Here is a 16,962-nt window from a genome sequence, read left to right as displayed (position 1 = left end):
GGCTCTCTCTCACACACACACACACACACACAGCTTTTGCCCTTAGAATAAATGTACTTGCTTAGAAAGAGCCATTTGGATTACTGGTAAAGCACACCTGTCATGGCACTTGGAGAGAAAGATAAGCCCAGGTGCTTGCCTTAAGGCAGACTGTCTTGCTGCAGACGTCACACTGTATCGAATGTGGCTATGCAGCTGTAAAACCCTCGGTTAAAAAAGGGAGTGTGACAGACGTCCCTTCCCAGAGACAAGTGATGGCTGGAGGCCTGACACCTGATTGGGCACCCCTAGAGTGGACCAGGGAGGGAAGAATACAGGTGCAGTTACCCTGAAACCATGATGAGTGTTACATCTGCTTCTTCCCAAGGCTTAAAATAAGAAATGGTTGGACCAAAAATAAAATCGTAAAAAAAAAAAAAAAAAAAAAAAATCTTAATATATGCAACAGCTTTATTTCAAATTGAACAGGATGACAAAGCTAGAACAGTTTCCCACAAGAAGTGGTGGAATCCTCATTGTTTTAAACAAAACCGGACATAACTAGAAAATGTATTGCAGAGAACAATCTTGCATTGTGAAGAGATTGGACTAGATGGCCTAAATGGTCTTTTCCATCCATAATTTTTATTATTCAAAAATATAAGATAGAATTTATGGTTAATGGCATTCACCATTTGAAGAGGTTGTTAAAGCTATTACGGTATATACCTGGGCATTCTTTGGCTTGCAGTGAGACTACATAAGGAGTAACGTTATCCTGAAGAACCTCTGAGAGACTTTTAAATGTCATTGCATGATCTGTAACATTTACACCTAGAAGGAAGAAAAATCAATACTGTATTATCCCCGTTTATTATCAGAATAATTAAATGAGAAGATATCCCAAATAGACAAGAAAGAGAATAGTGAAAAAATGACAGGTCACCTATAAGTTATGAAGAAAATTTGTATTCAGAATTTCATATTAGTGATGGCTGATTAAAATCAATGGTATCACAGATTATTTTATCTGTCTAGAGATAGCAACAGAAATCTCTCTCAAGCTCCTTCCAGGAGGAAGGAAGGTAACAGGCACTTGTTTTTTTTAAAAACAGCTGTTTGATCCCTCTTGATGTAATTCTGCACTGGAGTCCACTTAACAAGCTGTCAAGAATACTCTCAACAGCAAGAATGAGGAAAAACCAGTTCTTTTGTTATTTAGAATTTTGGAGGGATGGAGAAAGACAATGAATGAATCTTTGCCCTGGTCTACACGGGGGGAGGGAGGGAGGGAGGAAGGGGCAAATCGTTCTAAGTTACACAACTTCAGCTAAATGAATAACATAGCTGAAGTCAACATACTTAGATCGACTTACCATGGTGTCTTCACCGCGGTGAGTCGACTGTTGCTGCTCCCCCGACAACTCTGCCTGCACCTCTCGTGGCGCTAGAGTACAGGAGTCGACGGGAGAGCGCTCAGGGATCGATTTATCACATCTAGTCTAGACGCGATAAATCGATCCCCGCTGGATCGATAGCTGCCCGCTGAACTGGTGGGTAGTGAAGACATACCCTTATACTACCACTATACCAGATCTCAGAACTCAAGAAAGTTTTATTATCTCTCTCCCCACCACACCCTCCAAAGAGTCTAAAGATTAGCAATGTACACATTAGATTTTTAAGGGAAACTGAAACGGAGCTGCTTTCTTTTATCCCCACTTCCAAGGAGGAAGGATTGGAACTCGGAAGATCTGAGTTCAACTACCAACTCTGCCATAGACTACCTGGATTTGTGTACAATGGGGACATTTTCTAACCAATTGTAAAACTGTTTCAGCTAAACCAAATGTAAAAAAACATATAGAACCATAGCATAGACCTAATTTTAGGAGGACCCTGAGGGGGGGAAGGTCCTAGAACCCGGGCTCCAGCCCGAGAGTCTACACTACAAATTTACAGCCCTACAGGCCAACCAAAGGTGTTTTCTTGACATGCAGACATAGATTCATAGAAGATTAGGGTTGGAAGAGATCTCAGGAGGTCATGTAGTCCAACCCCCTGCTCAAAGCAGGACCAACCCCAACTAAATCATCCCAGCCAGGGCTTTGTCAAGCCGGGCCTTAAAAACCTACCCTAAGGGTAATATCCTGGCCCCACTGAAGTCAATGGCACACTCCCATTAATTTCTGTGAATAAAATTATTGCCCAAATATCTTTTTTTCCCTCAGTGCCTCATTTGTCAAAAAGAGAGACAAGAAATACAACTGTATGTAATGTTAAAAAAGCAACTTTAGACTAAGCCTTATTCACCAAAAGACACCCCCCACTTTTTTTTTTTTTTTTAAATATAATGATCCCCCATGAAGGCTCAATTATTACAATTATTAATGGTAATAGGCCTGTAACAGGGTCAGCACCCGCCTCTCGTGTGTGCCTCCATTTCTCTGGCAGATAGTGCCTGCAAACACAGTTCTTTTCATGGGGGGAGTTCCCACATCTCGTGGATGGCCCCCTTTCTCTTGGTTAGGTGTGAGTCTGCTTTTGGTTTTTTGTTCTTTCAATGGGGTGGCACCCTCCTCTTGTGAGCACCCCCACTCCCTCAGCCCATGGTTCTCTCGGCTGGTCTTCGGTAGCTCAGCCCTCTGGCTAAGACGCACACGCTGTCCCCCCTTCCAGGGTACACAGTCCCAAGTTCTTATCACGGCTCTGATATGGGGCCATAACTCTTAGGCTTCTTCCCAGAGACATTGCCTTCTTCAGGCACCTAGCCAGGGCCACAGCCCTTCCTGGGTTCAGTCTTTAAGTAAACCAGCAGGGCCTATCTCGGTACTCTCGCCTGGTCTGGCCAGGTTTTGGTCTACATCCCCCGGGGTCAGCCTGCCTGCACTGACCTTTTCATGGTCCTTCTGCTCTTCTATCCAGCCAGACAGGCACCCAGTCTTTGGCAACCTTCTCTGGCCTCGGTTCTGCCTCCGCAGTGAGCTATCCAGGGACCTGCTGCTCCCTCTTCGAGCTCCAAGCAGGAACTGAAGGCTGCTCTGCTGCTTGCCTTTTATCTGGCTCTTCTGACCGACCCCTTATTGGTCGCTCCAGCAGCCCCTCTGACTGGCCGCTCTTCTACAGCCACGCTAGGCTGCCTTGAGGACTTCTCGCTGCTCTATTCTGGGACAGGGTAATACAGGGCTGCAAGGCCTCCAGACCTAGTCCAGCCTGCCACAGAGTCTCATAAATATGGACCGCTGTTGGTAATGTAACTCCCTGGGTATTGCATTAGCTTATATGTTTTGAGAGTGCCCCAGTATCTATTTCTCTTATGAGGTGGGTCAAAGGACCAGTTTAATATTGGATGCTAAGTTGAAGCCCTCCCCCTTAAATTTCATCCATGGATGTATTCCTGATACCTGGAGATTACCTGTAACAAAGCAGCATGGTCCCAATGGTCAACACTGGTAACTAAAAAAATTAATCCTGAAAAAATGGAAAAGTCAATCCCCACCAAACACTGATGCGTCACTCAGTGATATGGCTGACTTTGCATCTGACAGACGACTCACATTCTGCAGAAGGAGAATATTCAAAAAATTCAAAGCAATTTGGGCTGACTTTTTAAGAGGTCTATGATGATTGTAGCTCTTTAAGATAGATTATGTTGCAACCCCTCCCATTCCCGCTCTTTAATCTAACCTCTTTACTTATTTTGAGCATTATGATGAATCTGGTGTTTTGGTATATTTGTTGTACTTGGAAAAATAAAAACTGTAAATAAAAAATAAGGACAATATTTGCCTATCTAGAAGGAGGATTGGGAGAATAAATTCATGAGGCACTCATATCCCATGGTAATGGATGCCATATAAAAAAAAAACCAAGATAATCAGACAAACCTCACACAGCACGTTGGTGGTAGAAATGGGAATAGAATCCAAATGTTCTGATGTCCACTTCCTCCTATTGCCTAAGGCAAAACCTATGGTGGAGATGCTCTCACACTGTGCCTTCGTACATATGGGAAAAACAAGAAAAACCGACACAGCTTTCCTCTGAATCTTGTCTATTAATGTTTCTGAAGTTCAAGCTGCTTGCTCCAATAGCTGGAAGGCTCCAACTCAATTTCCTTTGATCTTTAACCTAATTTAGAGGTTTGACAGATGTATCACAAAGTGTCTTAAAATGCAAAAAAGTTACCTAGGACAAGAGCTGCAGTAGGAATTTCACTGGATTTCATCCGACACATCCATTCTGTCTTCTTTGTTTGGAATTCAGAGTGAGATTGTCTCAGAAAACTTATTAAGTTATCAAATAATTGTTTATTCAGTTCTTCTTGTATTTTCTAGAAAACACACACACACACACGGCTTTTATTATATATTTTATTATATATATATTTTATTATATATATATTTTATTATATTTTATTATATATATATTTTATTATACAGGCGGGGAGACACTTGAGTCCCCCCTTTCCCGCTTCCCTCTTGTCACTTTACTGGTTGTTAAAAGCCCCAAAGCAAATTATCCAGGGTCCAATTCTAAATTAATATTCTGTTTTTCTGCCAATTATGACCAGAGTGTATAATTTATTAGGTGGCAGAAACAGAAGTGTTGCTTTCTGTTTTCCCTTGATGCTTTGATCAAGCATCTCAATAAATTCAGGAATATTGCATCTTTGTTTAAGTATGTTGCTGCATGACAGGTTGAACAGTAATCTTAAAAATGATTCAGGCACAGAGGAGAAAAAGAATTTATTTAGCTATGAAAAAGCAAGTGACCTCTGGATGTACAAAACAGTGCAATTATTTTCTGGCAGGATGTCCCTATCTACTCCTCTAAATCTCTACTGTCTTACAGAACACCTGAAAGCATTTTCTGTGTGAATTCTACAGTTACACAGGAGAGTCAACATTCAATTCCTTTAAATCTAAACAGGAAAAAAAATCAGCTAAGAAAAGTATTAGGCCTAAATGATGAAACAATATCTTCAGCGAACACATGCCTTATTTGTCACCATTCCTCTACTCCCTTTTATCCTTGAAAAATTATTTTCATACTGGGATCAACGTGAAAAAAATAATTTAAAAAAAATCAATAAAGACAGATATACTTTCGCAGTATTTTTCTATTTCCTTCAATTATCAAATGTGTTTATTTGTGGCTCTCTATTTCCAGCCCAAAATATTCCTTCTGCTGGAATAGACAGGGAAGTTGTAGTCCTGTTTAGGAATATCAGAAAATGTAATGGACAGAAGGTTTCATCTCTACCAACCAAAACTTAATCACATACTTCTTACAACAAAAATCACTTATGGGGTTGGCTTTAGGCGCTGTGACCAGCCAGCTGCTGCTGCCTCCTCTGAGCCTTAGGTATCTTAACACTTTATTTGCTTTTTTGACCACTTCTGCACATTGAGTACACGGTTGCACTGAACTGTTCTACCAAGACCCTAGATCTTTACTAGAGTTGAGTGAATAATTTATTTTTTGATTCAGTGGTCGAACAAAAAAATCCAACCCCCAAATTTGCTTTGTTTCAAACCAAAACCTGAAATTTTTCATTGTTTCCTCTCTGAAATGAAAACGTTTTTATTCTGGTTGAATGAAACATTTCAAACATCATCTCAAAATGAAATCTTGAAATGGTTCATTTAGAAAAAATATCAAAACAAATCAGTCCGACTTTTTCAAAAATTTCCCCCCTCATTTTTTTGTGTCCAAAACTATTTGCAGAAGTCGACCTGAATATTAATAATAATGAGCTGCATGGGAGCAAGCCCTGATTTAAACATATATCTTTGGAAAACACAGCCAGAAAAGTATAAAACCCCACTACCTATCACTGCTTTTATGTTTTCAGTCAGATATATTAAGTTCACTACAGGGTGCAAGTTCTTCTTTAAACAGGGGGAGGAGGGAAGACTAGTAGGCAGAATATCTTCTGGGATTGCTTTCCCGCAAAAAAACCCATCATAATAAAAATCTCTCTTCATCTGCTCCATCTTGCAATGTTAAACTTATTAAAATGTTTTGGGCTCCTAATTATAGGTTACTTAATTTCATAAGGCCTCAAGTAAACAAGAGGTTGAGGAAACATTTTATTTTTCCTAAAACAGTCTGCTTTGTTTGAGGTAGTTATCATTATAGGACTTCTCACTGGTATACAAAAGACACTGGTGATACCAGTTCACCAGACTAAGCGCTCAGTCATATTAGCACGTCTGTCTTCCATTCACAAGCATGTATTCTAAGGCCTGGTCTACACTGGTGGGGGGGGGAGAGGGGGGGAGAAGAAATCCATCTAAGATATGCAACTTCAGCTATGAGAATAGTATAGCTGAAGTCGATGTTTCTTAGATGGACTTTGAATCACTTACTTCGTGTCTCGCGGTGCGGAACCAACGGCCGCCGCTCCCCCGTCAACTCCGCTTCTGCCTCTCACTGTGGAGGAGTTCCGGAGTCGACGGCAGAGCGATCGGGGACCGATTTATCGCATCTACACTAGATGCGATAAATCGATCCCCGATAGATTGATCACTATCTACCGATCTGGCGGGTAGCGTAGACGTGGCCTAATCCACCATGGACCTTGAGATACCCTATACCCCACAAAACTGAGGTTTAGAGCAGCCTAAACTTCACTGTGGCTTAGAAAAAACACACCGCTGGATTAGAATCAGACAGTGGCAATACACCAGGATACAGCAAAGAGGACCATCGGTAAGGTAAGGCAGGGAAGCTTATGCATCAGAATTGGTATGTGTGTCATGGTTAGAAACAATGTACCCGTGGTATTTTTTATATGTTCCTTATGGAGGTTTCAGTCGCACTCCACATTTCTGGCTCTCTTCCTGCCAGACCATTCATCTTGTCAGCAGGTAAAGGAAATCACTCAGAAAAATAAGAACAAAATAAAACACCAGAATTGATTTAAAATGTAAAAATTATAGTTAGTATTAAGTAGCAGGACCCACCTCCGTTTCAGAATTGATCTGCTTCCATAACAACTGACAAGTAGCAAATCGAAGACCACTGTCCTCTGAATCATTTTTACCTTCACTAAAATAGTCAGCTGGAAAAATAAAAATAAAAGGCAATCATAATGGTGTTTATAAAAACAAAACTTTTTTTTCATAAGAAAACTATACAATGGCTGAAAAGGAAATCTATCCTCATTCATAACAAGCCATTATTTATCTACTAACTGCATGTATCTCTATCAGGTAGGCAGAACAAGAGAGGGAAGTATGCAGAAGCTGTTGCCAGGAGGAGTTGGTGAATGAGCTGACTTGCACCACTGGTCCCAGACTGAGACAAAAAGATAAATAAATAAATACATACATACCTACCTAGCTCTTATATAGCACTTTTCATCCACAGATCTCAAAGCAGTTTACAAAGGAGGTTAGTATCATTATCACCATCTCTAAAAGGCAGGAACAGAGACAGAAGTGACTTGCCCACAATCAGCCAGTAGGCCAGTGGCAGAGCCAGGACTAGAATCCAGATCTCCTGAATCCTTGTCCAATGCTCTTTCCACTACGCCAGGGGTTCTCAACCTTATTCTTTCTGAGGCCCCTCTCCCAACGTGCTATAAAAATTCCACAACCCACCTGTGCCACAACAACTGTTTTTCTGCATATAAAAGCCCGGGCCAGAGTTAGGGGGTAGCAAGCAGGGCAATTGCCCAGGGCTCCATTCCAAGCAGGGCCCTGTGAAGCTAAGTCACTCAGGTTTCAGCTTCAGCCCTGGGTGGCAGGGCTTGGAGCCCTGAGCTTCAGTCTCAGGCCATGGGGCTTCGGCTTTCTGCCCTGGGACCCAGCAGGTCTAATGCCGGCCCTGCTTGGTGTATCCTGGGAAACCTGCTTGCGGCCCCCTCAGCGGGCCTTGGACCCCTGGTTGAGAACCACTGCATTGGGCCACCTTGCTTGGCAACCATCCACACCCCACCTTGCGGCTGGATAAACTAGCAGTTGTCTCCCCTATTACAAATATCCCCCTTCCCAAACTGTCCAACTTGCTTCATTCCATCTCTCAGCCCACTCAGCCAGCCAGTCATGAGGTCTTCCACAGTGCCTTGCAATAGGATCTCTGGTCCCCCTCCATTATTCCACAGTAACATCAGGTCTATACTAGAAAGGCTTTGCCAGTATAGCAATATTAGCAACCTCCCAGTGGAGATGCAGTTTATACCAGAAGAAACTAAGGAACTTGGGCAGGGACCATCTTTTTGTTGAGTGTTTGTACAATGTCTAGCCCAGAGGTTCTCAAACTGAGGGTCGGGACCCCTCAGGGGGTTGCGGTGCGAGGTTATTACATGGGGGGTCGCGAGCTGTCAGCCTCCACCCCTAGCCCCGCTTTGCCTCCAGTTTTTATAATGGTGTTAAATATACAAAAATGTGTTTTTTAATTGGGGGGGGGGGGTGTCGCAAGCAGAGGCTTGCTATGTGAAAGAGATCACCAGTACAAAAGTTTGAGAATCACTGGTCTAGCCCAAAGGGGTCCTGGTCCATGATCAGGGGTCCCAGAATGGCATAATACAAATAATAACTTTTGCCACTATATCTTATTACAGTTCCCCAAATGAAATAAACTACACCAGAAAAGCACATTTGTGGTGGTATCACAGTGTTTACATTTGCCAACATTCTTATGTCAGTTGGGGATGCATGTGATTTTTTCACACTCCTGACATACACTAGCAAAACTTTTAAGTGCAGACCAGGTCTAAATTTCTGGTCCCCATCTCCAACCTTTCCTCACCTCCATGTTGGCTCTTTATGGGAAGAAGCTAAGGGACAAACTATCTGGGCCTGAACGTTAAAGTTAATAAGCACTTCTTAAATATCAGACCCTTTTTGTTAGCAGTGTCCTGATGTCTCTCTGCTGAGACATTCTGCACTCAGCTTCCTAGGTGCTGCTTTGCTTTAGAACCCCTAAACCTGCCTTCAGCCAAGAAGTAGATGCAAAGCTGGAAGGAGAAATGGGAAAATGCACTTGAAAATAAAGTAATTTTTTCAATTAAAAAAAATCCCCAACTACAATCATGTAGGATCCCCCTTTTAAAAATGTGCATGCAGAGCCTGTAACTACCTTTAACTCTCACAAATGCAATTCAATCAGCATGACTTGCTGTAGCTTAGAGCAGTGGTTCTCAACCAGGGGTCTGGGGCTCCCTTGGGGGGCCGCAAGCAGGTTTCAGGGTTCTGCCAAGCAGGACCCGTGTTAGACTCACTGGGGCCCAGGGCAGAAAGCATAAGCCCTGCCATGCAAAGCTGAAGCCCAGGGTCCTGAGCCACACCACCCATAGCTAAAGCAGAAGCCTGAGGAACTTAGCTTCATGGGGGCTCCTGTGGCGTAGGGCCCCATGCAATTGCTGGCCCTGGCTTTTATATGCAGAAAACAGTTGTTGTTGCAGAGGTGGGCCATGGAGTTTTTATAGCATGTTGGGGGGGCCTCAGAAAGAAAAAGGTTGAGAACCCGTGGCTTAGAGGACAGCTAACACTACCTGGAAGGGTACAATGGCTGAAGGTTAGATAAAGAGTTCAGTTAACTGTCAGGGCAATGCAGGATGGATACAATGATTAACTTTTCTCTTTGCAGTAGCAAAGATGTCATAAATATAAAGGGAAGGGTAACCACCTTTAAATCCCTCCTGGACAGAGGAAAAACCCTTTCACCTGTAAAGGGTTAAGAAGTTAAGATAACCTCGCTGGCACCTGACCAAAATGACCAATGAGGAGACAAGATACTTTCAAAGCTGGGGGGGGAGGAGGAACAAAGGGTCCTCTCTGCCTGAGTGATGTTTTTGCTGGAACCAGAGCAGGAACGTAGGTCAGAACTCCTGTAAAGAGTCTGTAAACAATCTAGTTAGATATGCGTTAGATTCTGTTTTGTTTAAATGGCTGATAAAATAAGTTGTGCTGAATGGAATGTATATTCCTGTTTTTGTGTCTTTTTGTAACTTAAGGTTTTGCCTAGAGGGATTCTCTATGTTTTGAATCTGATTACCCTGTAAGGTATTTACCATCCTGATTTTACAGAGGTGATTCTTTTACTTTAATTAAAATTCTTCTTTTAAGAACCTGATTGCTTTTTTCATTGTTCTTAAGATCCAAGGGTTTGGGTCTGTGTTCACCTATGCAAATTGGTGAGGATTTTTATCAAGCCTTCCCCAGGAAAGGGGACGTAGGGATTGGGGGGATATTGTCGGGGGGGAGACATTTCCAAGTGGGCACTTCCCCTGTTCTTTGTGTAACACTTTGGTGGTGGCAGCTTTTAACCTAAGCTGGTAAGAATAAGCTTAGGGGGTCTTTCATGCAGGTCCCCACATCTGTACCCTAGAGTTCAGAGTGGGGAAGGAACCTTGACAAAAGACATGAAAACAAAAATAATGTTACAACAGAACTGCAAGTTCCCTTTAATGATCAGGTACTGAGCAATCAGCTGCAGTCTAGTGTCTAGAAATTACTCCTGCGGGGATTCTGCAGGACTGCATGCCCGCAGAAAATACACCCTCCCAACCCTGCAGATTTCCTGTGTTTCCCTGCAGAAAACAGCAGGGAAGCAAAGGGAAGAGCATGGGGGCAAGGAGAGGAAGGCAGGGGGGTGACCATGGGTGCAGTTTTCTGGGGGGGACTGCCCCCCTCCAAACAGTGGCGAGGCATGGGGGGGGGGCCACAAGGGGTTACATGCCACTTGTCCCCGCCCCCACATTCTGCAATCGCAGAGCTGCCCAGCTGAAGGAAGCTCTCTCTCCATGGCTCCAATGACTCTGCAGCTGAACGCAGCTTCCTGGATCCTAGTGCCAGTAATGCTCTCCTTCTGTGTTCCGAGAGCCTTCCTGTTTTCCATTCTGTGCAACAGTGAGTGCCCGTGGTTGGGCTGGGTAAGAGGGGGTGGGGGGGGGGGAAAGACAGTGGGGAAGAAAGGGGGTGGAATAGGTCAGGGGGAAGGAATGTGGGAGTGAGGGGAGGAGGATGGAGAAGATAGGGGAATCATGGGGGGAAGTGGGAGCCCAGCATACAGTGTCCCCTCAGCAGCAGCTCGGGCTCCCCCATTAAGCAGACCCATTGAACCCTCACCCTGACAAGCCCTACCCCCCTACAACTGGACCTCTCTGACGAGCCCCACCCCACTGATCCCCAACCAGCTGCACTTGGACCCCCACCCCCCCAGCACCCAGATCCCCCACTGAGCCCCCCTTAACCAGACCCACTCCCCCCCAAGCCCCAACCACCTTCATCTGGATCCCCTGCAGAACCCCATTGCCCCTGCACCTGGAACCCACCAACGAGCCACTGTGCATCCAGATCTCCCACTGAGCTGCTCACACCCAGATTGCCCCACCCAGAAACCTCTCACCTGACACCTGGATTCCCCCAAATTAAGCCCCTCCACACTTGGATCCTGCTGGGTTGAGCCTGCCCACCCACAGCTGGCGCAGAGGGGCAGGGCCCTGGGGCATTTCTGGGGCAGGCCCACCCCTTGCACTGTGTCAAGAGTCAGGTGCAGCCTCACTGCCGAGTCTCTGTGCCGGGGGAAGTGGGGGCTTCAGGGTGATCTCTCACCTCAATGCAGCCAGTGGCCTGTGCTCCCCACTGCCATATTGGAGCCACATTTATTTATTGACAAATAAAATGTGCATAATTTTAAGTTTCTTGGTGCATAATTCCCTCAGAAGAAAGAAATTAATCAGCTGATGTGCCTGGGAACGTATCACTATTTGTGATTAACAGAACCCCCATCAAAGATCTCATTGTTTACCTACACCTGTGGTCTCCAACCTTCTTTATGCCCAAGATCACTTTTTGAATTTAAGGGCAACTCAGAATCTACCCCGCCCCTTCTCCAAAGCCCTGCCCCGCTCACTCCATCCTCCACTCTCTACATTGCTCGCTCTCCCCCAACCTCACTGACTTTCACTGGGCTTGGGCAGGGGGTTGGGGCTGAGGGATTCACAGAGTGAGAGGGGGCTCTGGGTTGAGCCTGAAGCAGCAGGTTGGGGTGCAGGAGGGGGTGAAGGGTGCAGGCTCTGGGAGGGAATTTGGGTGCAGGAGGGGGCTCTGGGCTGGGGCAGAGTGTTGCAGTGCAGGAGGGGGTTCGGGGTGTTGACTCCAGAAGGGGGCTCAGGGCTGGGGTGCAGGAGGGGGTATGAGGTGCTGGTTCCTGGAGGGGGTTCAGGGATGGAGGTTGGGGTGCGGCCTCCCACTGGGCAGCGCTTACCTCCAGTGGCTCCCGGTCGGCGGTGGGTGCACTGAGGCTAAGGCAGGCTCCCTGCCTACCCTGGCCCCACACTGCTCCCGGAAGGGGTCAATGTGCCCCTGGGGTGGGGACAGCAGGGGACACGTGGCTCTGTGCGCTGCCCCTCTCTGCAAGCACTGCCCCGCAGCTCTCCCGGCTTGCAGGCAGAAGCAACACGAGGGAGACCCCTGACCCCCACCCCCGAGGCTGCAGTGGCTGCTTCCGGGAGCAGCGTGGGGCAGGGTAAGCAGGGAGCCACACTGCACTGCTGCCGGAGATCGCAATCGACTGGGAGATCCTCTACGATCGACGAGTCGATCACAATCAACCAGTTGGTGACCACTGACCTATACTAACAAAGCTATTTAAATGGCTCCAGGATCCTTTGTGTTGCTTTTAGTTAATTAAAAAAGAAAAGACCTGCAAGACCAAACTACCGTGTGTGATCATACCAAAATTTTTTTTTTTCCACAAGCCTCTAGACAGCAGATGCTAGGTGCAAGTGTGCATGAAGATCTGGTCCTGAGAGGTGTGGTGTACCAGCAATTCTGTCTGAAGTTAATGGAATTTGAAAGTACTCAGCATCTTGCAGTACTGGGCCAAAAAGCTAGACATACAAACAAGAGAGCACTGCCTATTTCTTAGGCCTCAGTAGAAGTCTGTGCATATGCAGGGCCTTCTCTTCCACCTATAAATGCATACCTGAAGTCCATTTTCTGAATGGCCAGAAAGAAAGGTACACAAAATCAGTGTCTTGGACTGAGGGACCGACTTACAGGTATTTAGGTGCCTAAAGATACATCTTGGGACCTACTGGGATTTTCAATCAATCAGATTTTAATAGGATTTTAAGCCCTAATGGGCATTAGACACATAGGCACTTTTGAAAATTCCACCAGGTACTATACCTGCATCTTTAGGTACCTGAACACCATTAAAAATTTAGTCCTGAGTAGATGATAGAAGAAGGGGATGTGTGTGTGCAAGCATGCAGTGACCAGCCAATATTTTTAACAATGGCCAGATCCACATGACAAACAGCTAAAAGATAGAGAGCTGACTTGTATATTTGGCGACTCCCCAATTCTTCCTTTCCTCAGGGTAAAAAAAATAAAAATACATAGATGACTCCTACTCTGTGGAATGTCATCTCCTCTAGGACTGTAGTAATTAACTAGATATTTCACTTAATCCAGTAGCATGCTAAATCTCCCAAAAAATATATTTAAAAGATTATTCTAAACATTGACTGGTTTACAATAGCAAAATTAGTTAACATTTGTATTAAATTTCACTGAACTATTCCCAAAGATAGTGATAACACATATTGGCTGCTAAATTGGAGCAACATCAGTTTTAGGAAGATTAATTTAGCAGAATGTTAACACAAACAAAGGTTTCAGTAAAAGAAAAATTCTACTGTGATGTCCCAAGTCTATCCCATGATAAAATCCAATCACTGTCTTAGTTATCTAGTAGTGCTCTGTACTGATGGTTAGAAAACCTAGGTTAGACCTCCTAATCTCAAGCTCCTGGGGTTTCAGACATGCCAGGCCTGGGGAAAGAAAATCATTTTGGATTAATTTTAAAGCAGGTGTTACAGTATATCCCTCTGGTGATAAAGGAGTCTGCAGTGTTTTCCAATGAGATTTAAAATCTGGCTCATCTCTTCCCCCCCCCCCCCCCCCACACTCTTCTTCATTCAAATGATCACTGCTTTTGACAGCTCTGGGGCTAGCAGGGATTAGGAGTGCTGCCAAGGCAGCATTCTCAACCTGGGAGTAAGGACAGGACGTCCCTTGAGTTGCTCTTAACAGGAACTGAGAAGCACTACTCATAGGTCCAAGGGGAGTCGGTCCTGTCTATTTCTTCTCTGATGGTGAATACGACATGGGGCTGACGGAAGGGAAGCATAAATAATGCAGAACAAATGGACAAGAACCTTAGGGGTACAAACGGCTTTTTCCTGACCTCTTCCTCACCAAAATCAGATAAGCGAAGTAAAATATGATCAGCATGCTGAATGATGCATCATTTCTGATTAGGTAAGAGTATTCAGTGCCTACCAATCGTGGTTCTCCTTTGATTTAGCAGTTATTGTTTACTGGCTTGACAAAATATCTGTTTATGACAGTATGGAGAAAAAGTTTTCCTGAAAAAAGATTTCTATAAAGATGAAGAAGGCAATGAAGGCAGAGCTCTGGAGATGAAGAAATTTCATAGCAGTTAATAACTAGCTGGGGTGCTGCTGCTGAAGAGATGACAGCTCTTCAATATTGTGTTGGCATTGGGGAGTAAATGAAATCCATATGTGGACATTACAGAATAAAATCAGAGTTGAGGCTTATGGGATCAAGTGGTCCTTTCTAAAGCATAGCAATATATATCAAAATGTACTAACCTGTTTGTGAAGATATCCTTCTCTTCTTGGAACTTGGTTTAAACACAAAGCAGCCCTAGAGGGTAGCAAGCAAAATGTGAACTTCAGAGTGAGTTTCCATCTCATCAGAATTTTTGAGGTGCACAGGAAACAAGCAGAAAAAGACAAATATCTCAATGTTCCAATAATACAACATTGGTAATTCTGAATTGGCCTTTCAATGTTTTAAGGACATTATGATTCTGTGATTCCAGATGGACTAATTTCTCCATTGCTGTGCTTTCACTTCTTCTTTCAAGCTGGAAACCTATGGAAAGTAGTGTCCCCCACTTTGTTCTTCCCAGAGCCCAGAGCATCATCTCTGAACTTTGGGCTGGAGTTTTCTACCTTTCCATAGGTTTTTAACTCCATCTACCAACCAACGTGTTCTGACAAAAAATGTGACTAAACAGTAATTGATAAAGTGAAGAAATGAAAACAAATCAATTGATTCATGGAAGAGCTACTCTAACACTTTAAAAACAAACAAAGATACTGAGACTAAGTAGCAAATTAATTATACTGTACAGAAAGAAGAGTATGATGCAAAATTCAGATATTGAAATCAGACAGAAATCAACAACCATGGGCAAATGTGAATTGCTAATATGAAGGTTAAAGATTAATTTTTCTTCAGTCGCACTGTTGAGATGAAAGAGACTGGAATATTTTTTAAGTTATCAAAACATTTTACACCTATGACATATCTCTAAGAATTCCTCCAATTTTAGGTGACATACTTTGTTCACTGAAGTATATACTTTGACAGTAACTACAAATCTAATAATATAAAAACACTATTAGTAAAAGAATGTAAACAAATCACAGACAGCTAGACAGAACACCTGGCATGGAAATCAAATGGAAAGCATTCTGCGCTGTCTTTTACAGTAATTGTCTGTTCGCTGCCAGTGGATATACTAAATTCCCATTAGTATTTACTCATCCCCGATTGGTCACTATAGAGTTTTATTAGCTTTAGGAGAATATTTTAAAGATTTATCAGTTTTGACTTTGAATGATGATATTTACGTGGGCACAATCCAGCAGATCTTACTCCTGTGAACAGTCCCATTGAGTTTAAGACTACTCATGTGAGTGAAGCATGAAGGAGCAGATCAATATATCAGTATTATATACAGTGACTAAAATATTATATGTATTTATATTTAGGGCCTTGTGTATTCATGTGTCATGCAAATTTGCAGTCACAGAACTTGCAGCAAATTTTATCCCTTACTACAGAATTCTGCTCCAAAATCCAAGATGTAATTTTTAAAAATTATGTTTCTAGCCCAACATTGTGAAGACAACCTTGAAAACGTGTATACAATGTTGTCTTCCTGCGTCTACAGAAAACTTGAAACAACAGTTCATAGAATCATAGAATCATAGAATATCAGGGTTGGAAGGGACCCCAGAAGGTCATCTAGTCCAACCCCCTGCTCGAAGCAGGACCAATTCCCAGTTAAATCATCCCAGCCAGGGCTTTGTCAAGCCTGACCTTAAAAACCTCTAAGGAAGGAGATTCTACCACCTCCCTAGGTAACGCATTCCAGTGTTTCACCACCCTCTTAGTGAAAAAGTTTTTCCTAATATCCAATCTAAACCTCCCCCATTGCAACTTGAGACCATTACTCCTCGTTCTGTCATCTGCTACCATTGAGAACAGTCTAGAGCCATCCTCTTTGGAACCCCCTTTCAGGTAGTTGAAAGCAGCTATCAAATCCCCCCTCATTCTTCTCTTCTGCAGACTAAACAATCCCAGCTCCCTCAGCCTCTCTTCATAAGTCATGTGCTCTAGACCCCTAACCATTTTTGTTGCCCTTCGCTGGACTCTCTCCAATTTATCCACATCCTTCTTGTAGTGTGGGGCCCAAAACTGGACACAGTACTCCAGATGAGGCCTCACCAGTGTCGAATAGAGGGGAACGATCACATCCCTCGATCTGCTCGCTATGCCCCTACTTATACATCCCAAAATGCCATTGGCCTTCTTGGCAACAAGGGCACACTGTTGACTCATATCCAGCTTCTCGTCCACTGTCACCCCTAGGTCCTTTTCCGCAGAACTGCTGCCTAGCCATTCGGTCCCTAGTCTGTAGCGGTGCATTGGATTCTTCCATCCTAAGTGCAGGACCCTGCACTTATCCTTATTGAACCTCATCAGATTTCTTTTGGCCCAATCCTCCAATTTGTCTAGGTCCTTCTGTATCCTATCCCTCCCCTCCAGCGTATCTACCACTCCTCCCAGTTTAGTATCATCTGCAAATTTGCTGAGAGTGCAATCCACACCATCCTCCAGATCATTTATGAAGATATTG

The 16,962-nt window shown here is 43.9% G+C and overlaps 1 protein-coding gene across 3 annotated transcripts in view; it reads right to left on the bottom strand.

The window, feature by feature from the left end:
- The window catches only part of ORC3 (origin recognition complex subunit 3), an 80,135-nt gene that overhangs the window by 48,360 nt on the left and 14,813 nt on the right, over positions 1-16,962 (bottom strand). For 2 of the 3 annotated variants that reach the window (XM_074948086.1, XM_074948087.1), the window contains exons 2-5: positions 14,621-14,675; positions 6,951-7,048; positions 4,168-4,312; positions 709-813 (exon numbers count right to left, since the gene is read on the bottom strand). In XM_074948086.1, the coding sequence (XP_074804187.1) occupies positions 709-813; positions 4,168-4,312; positions 6,951-7,048; positions 14,621-14,675 (403 nt within the window). Of the gene's footprint in view, positions 1-708; positions 814-4,167; positions 4,313-6,950; positions 7,049-14,620; positions 14,676-16,962 lie in introns of those variants that run through there. The other variant, XM_074948088.1, reaches the window with a different exon arrangement.

The sequence above is a fragment of the Natator depressus genome, chromosome 3 (assembly GCF_965152275.1).
Source record: "Natator depressus isolate rNatDep1 chromosome 3, rNatDep2.hap1, whole genome shotgun sequence".
In the NCBI taxonomy this organism is placed as follows: Eukaryota; Metazoa; Chordata; order Testudines; family Cheloniidae; genus Natator; species Natator depressus.
The sequence above is the reverse complement of the archived record's forward strand: the minus strand, read 5'-3'. Positions and strand labels throughout refer to the sequence as shown.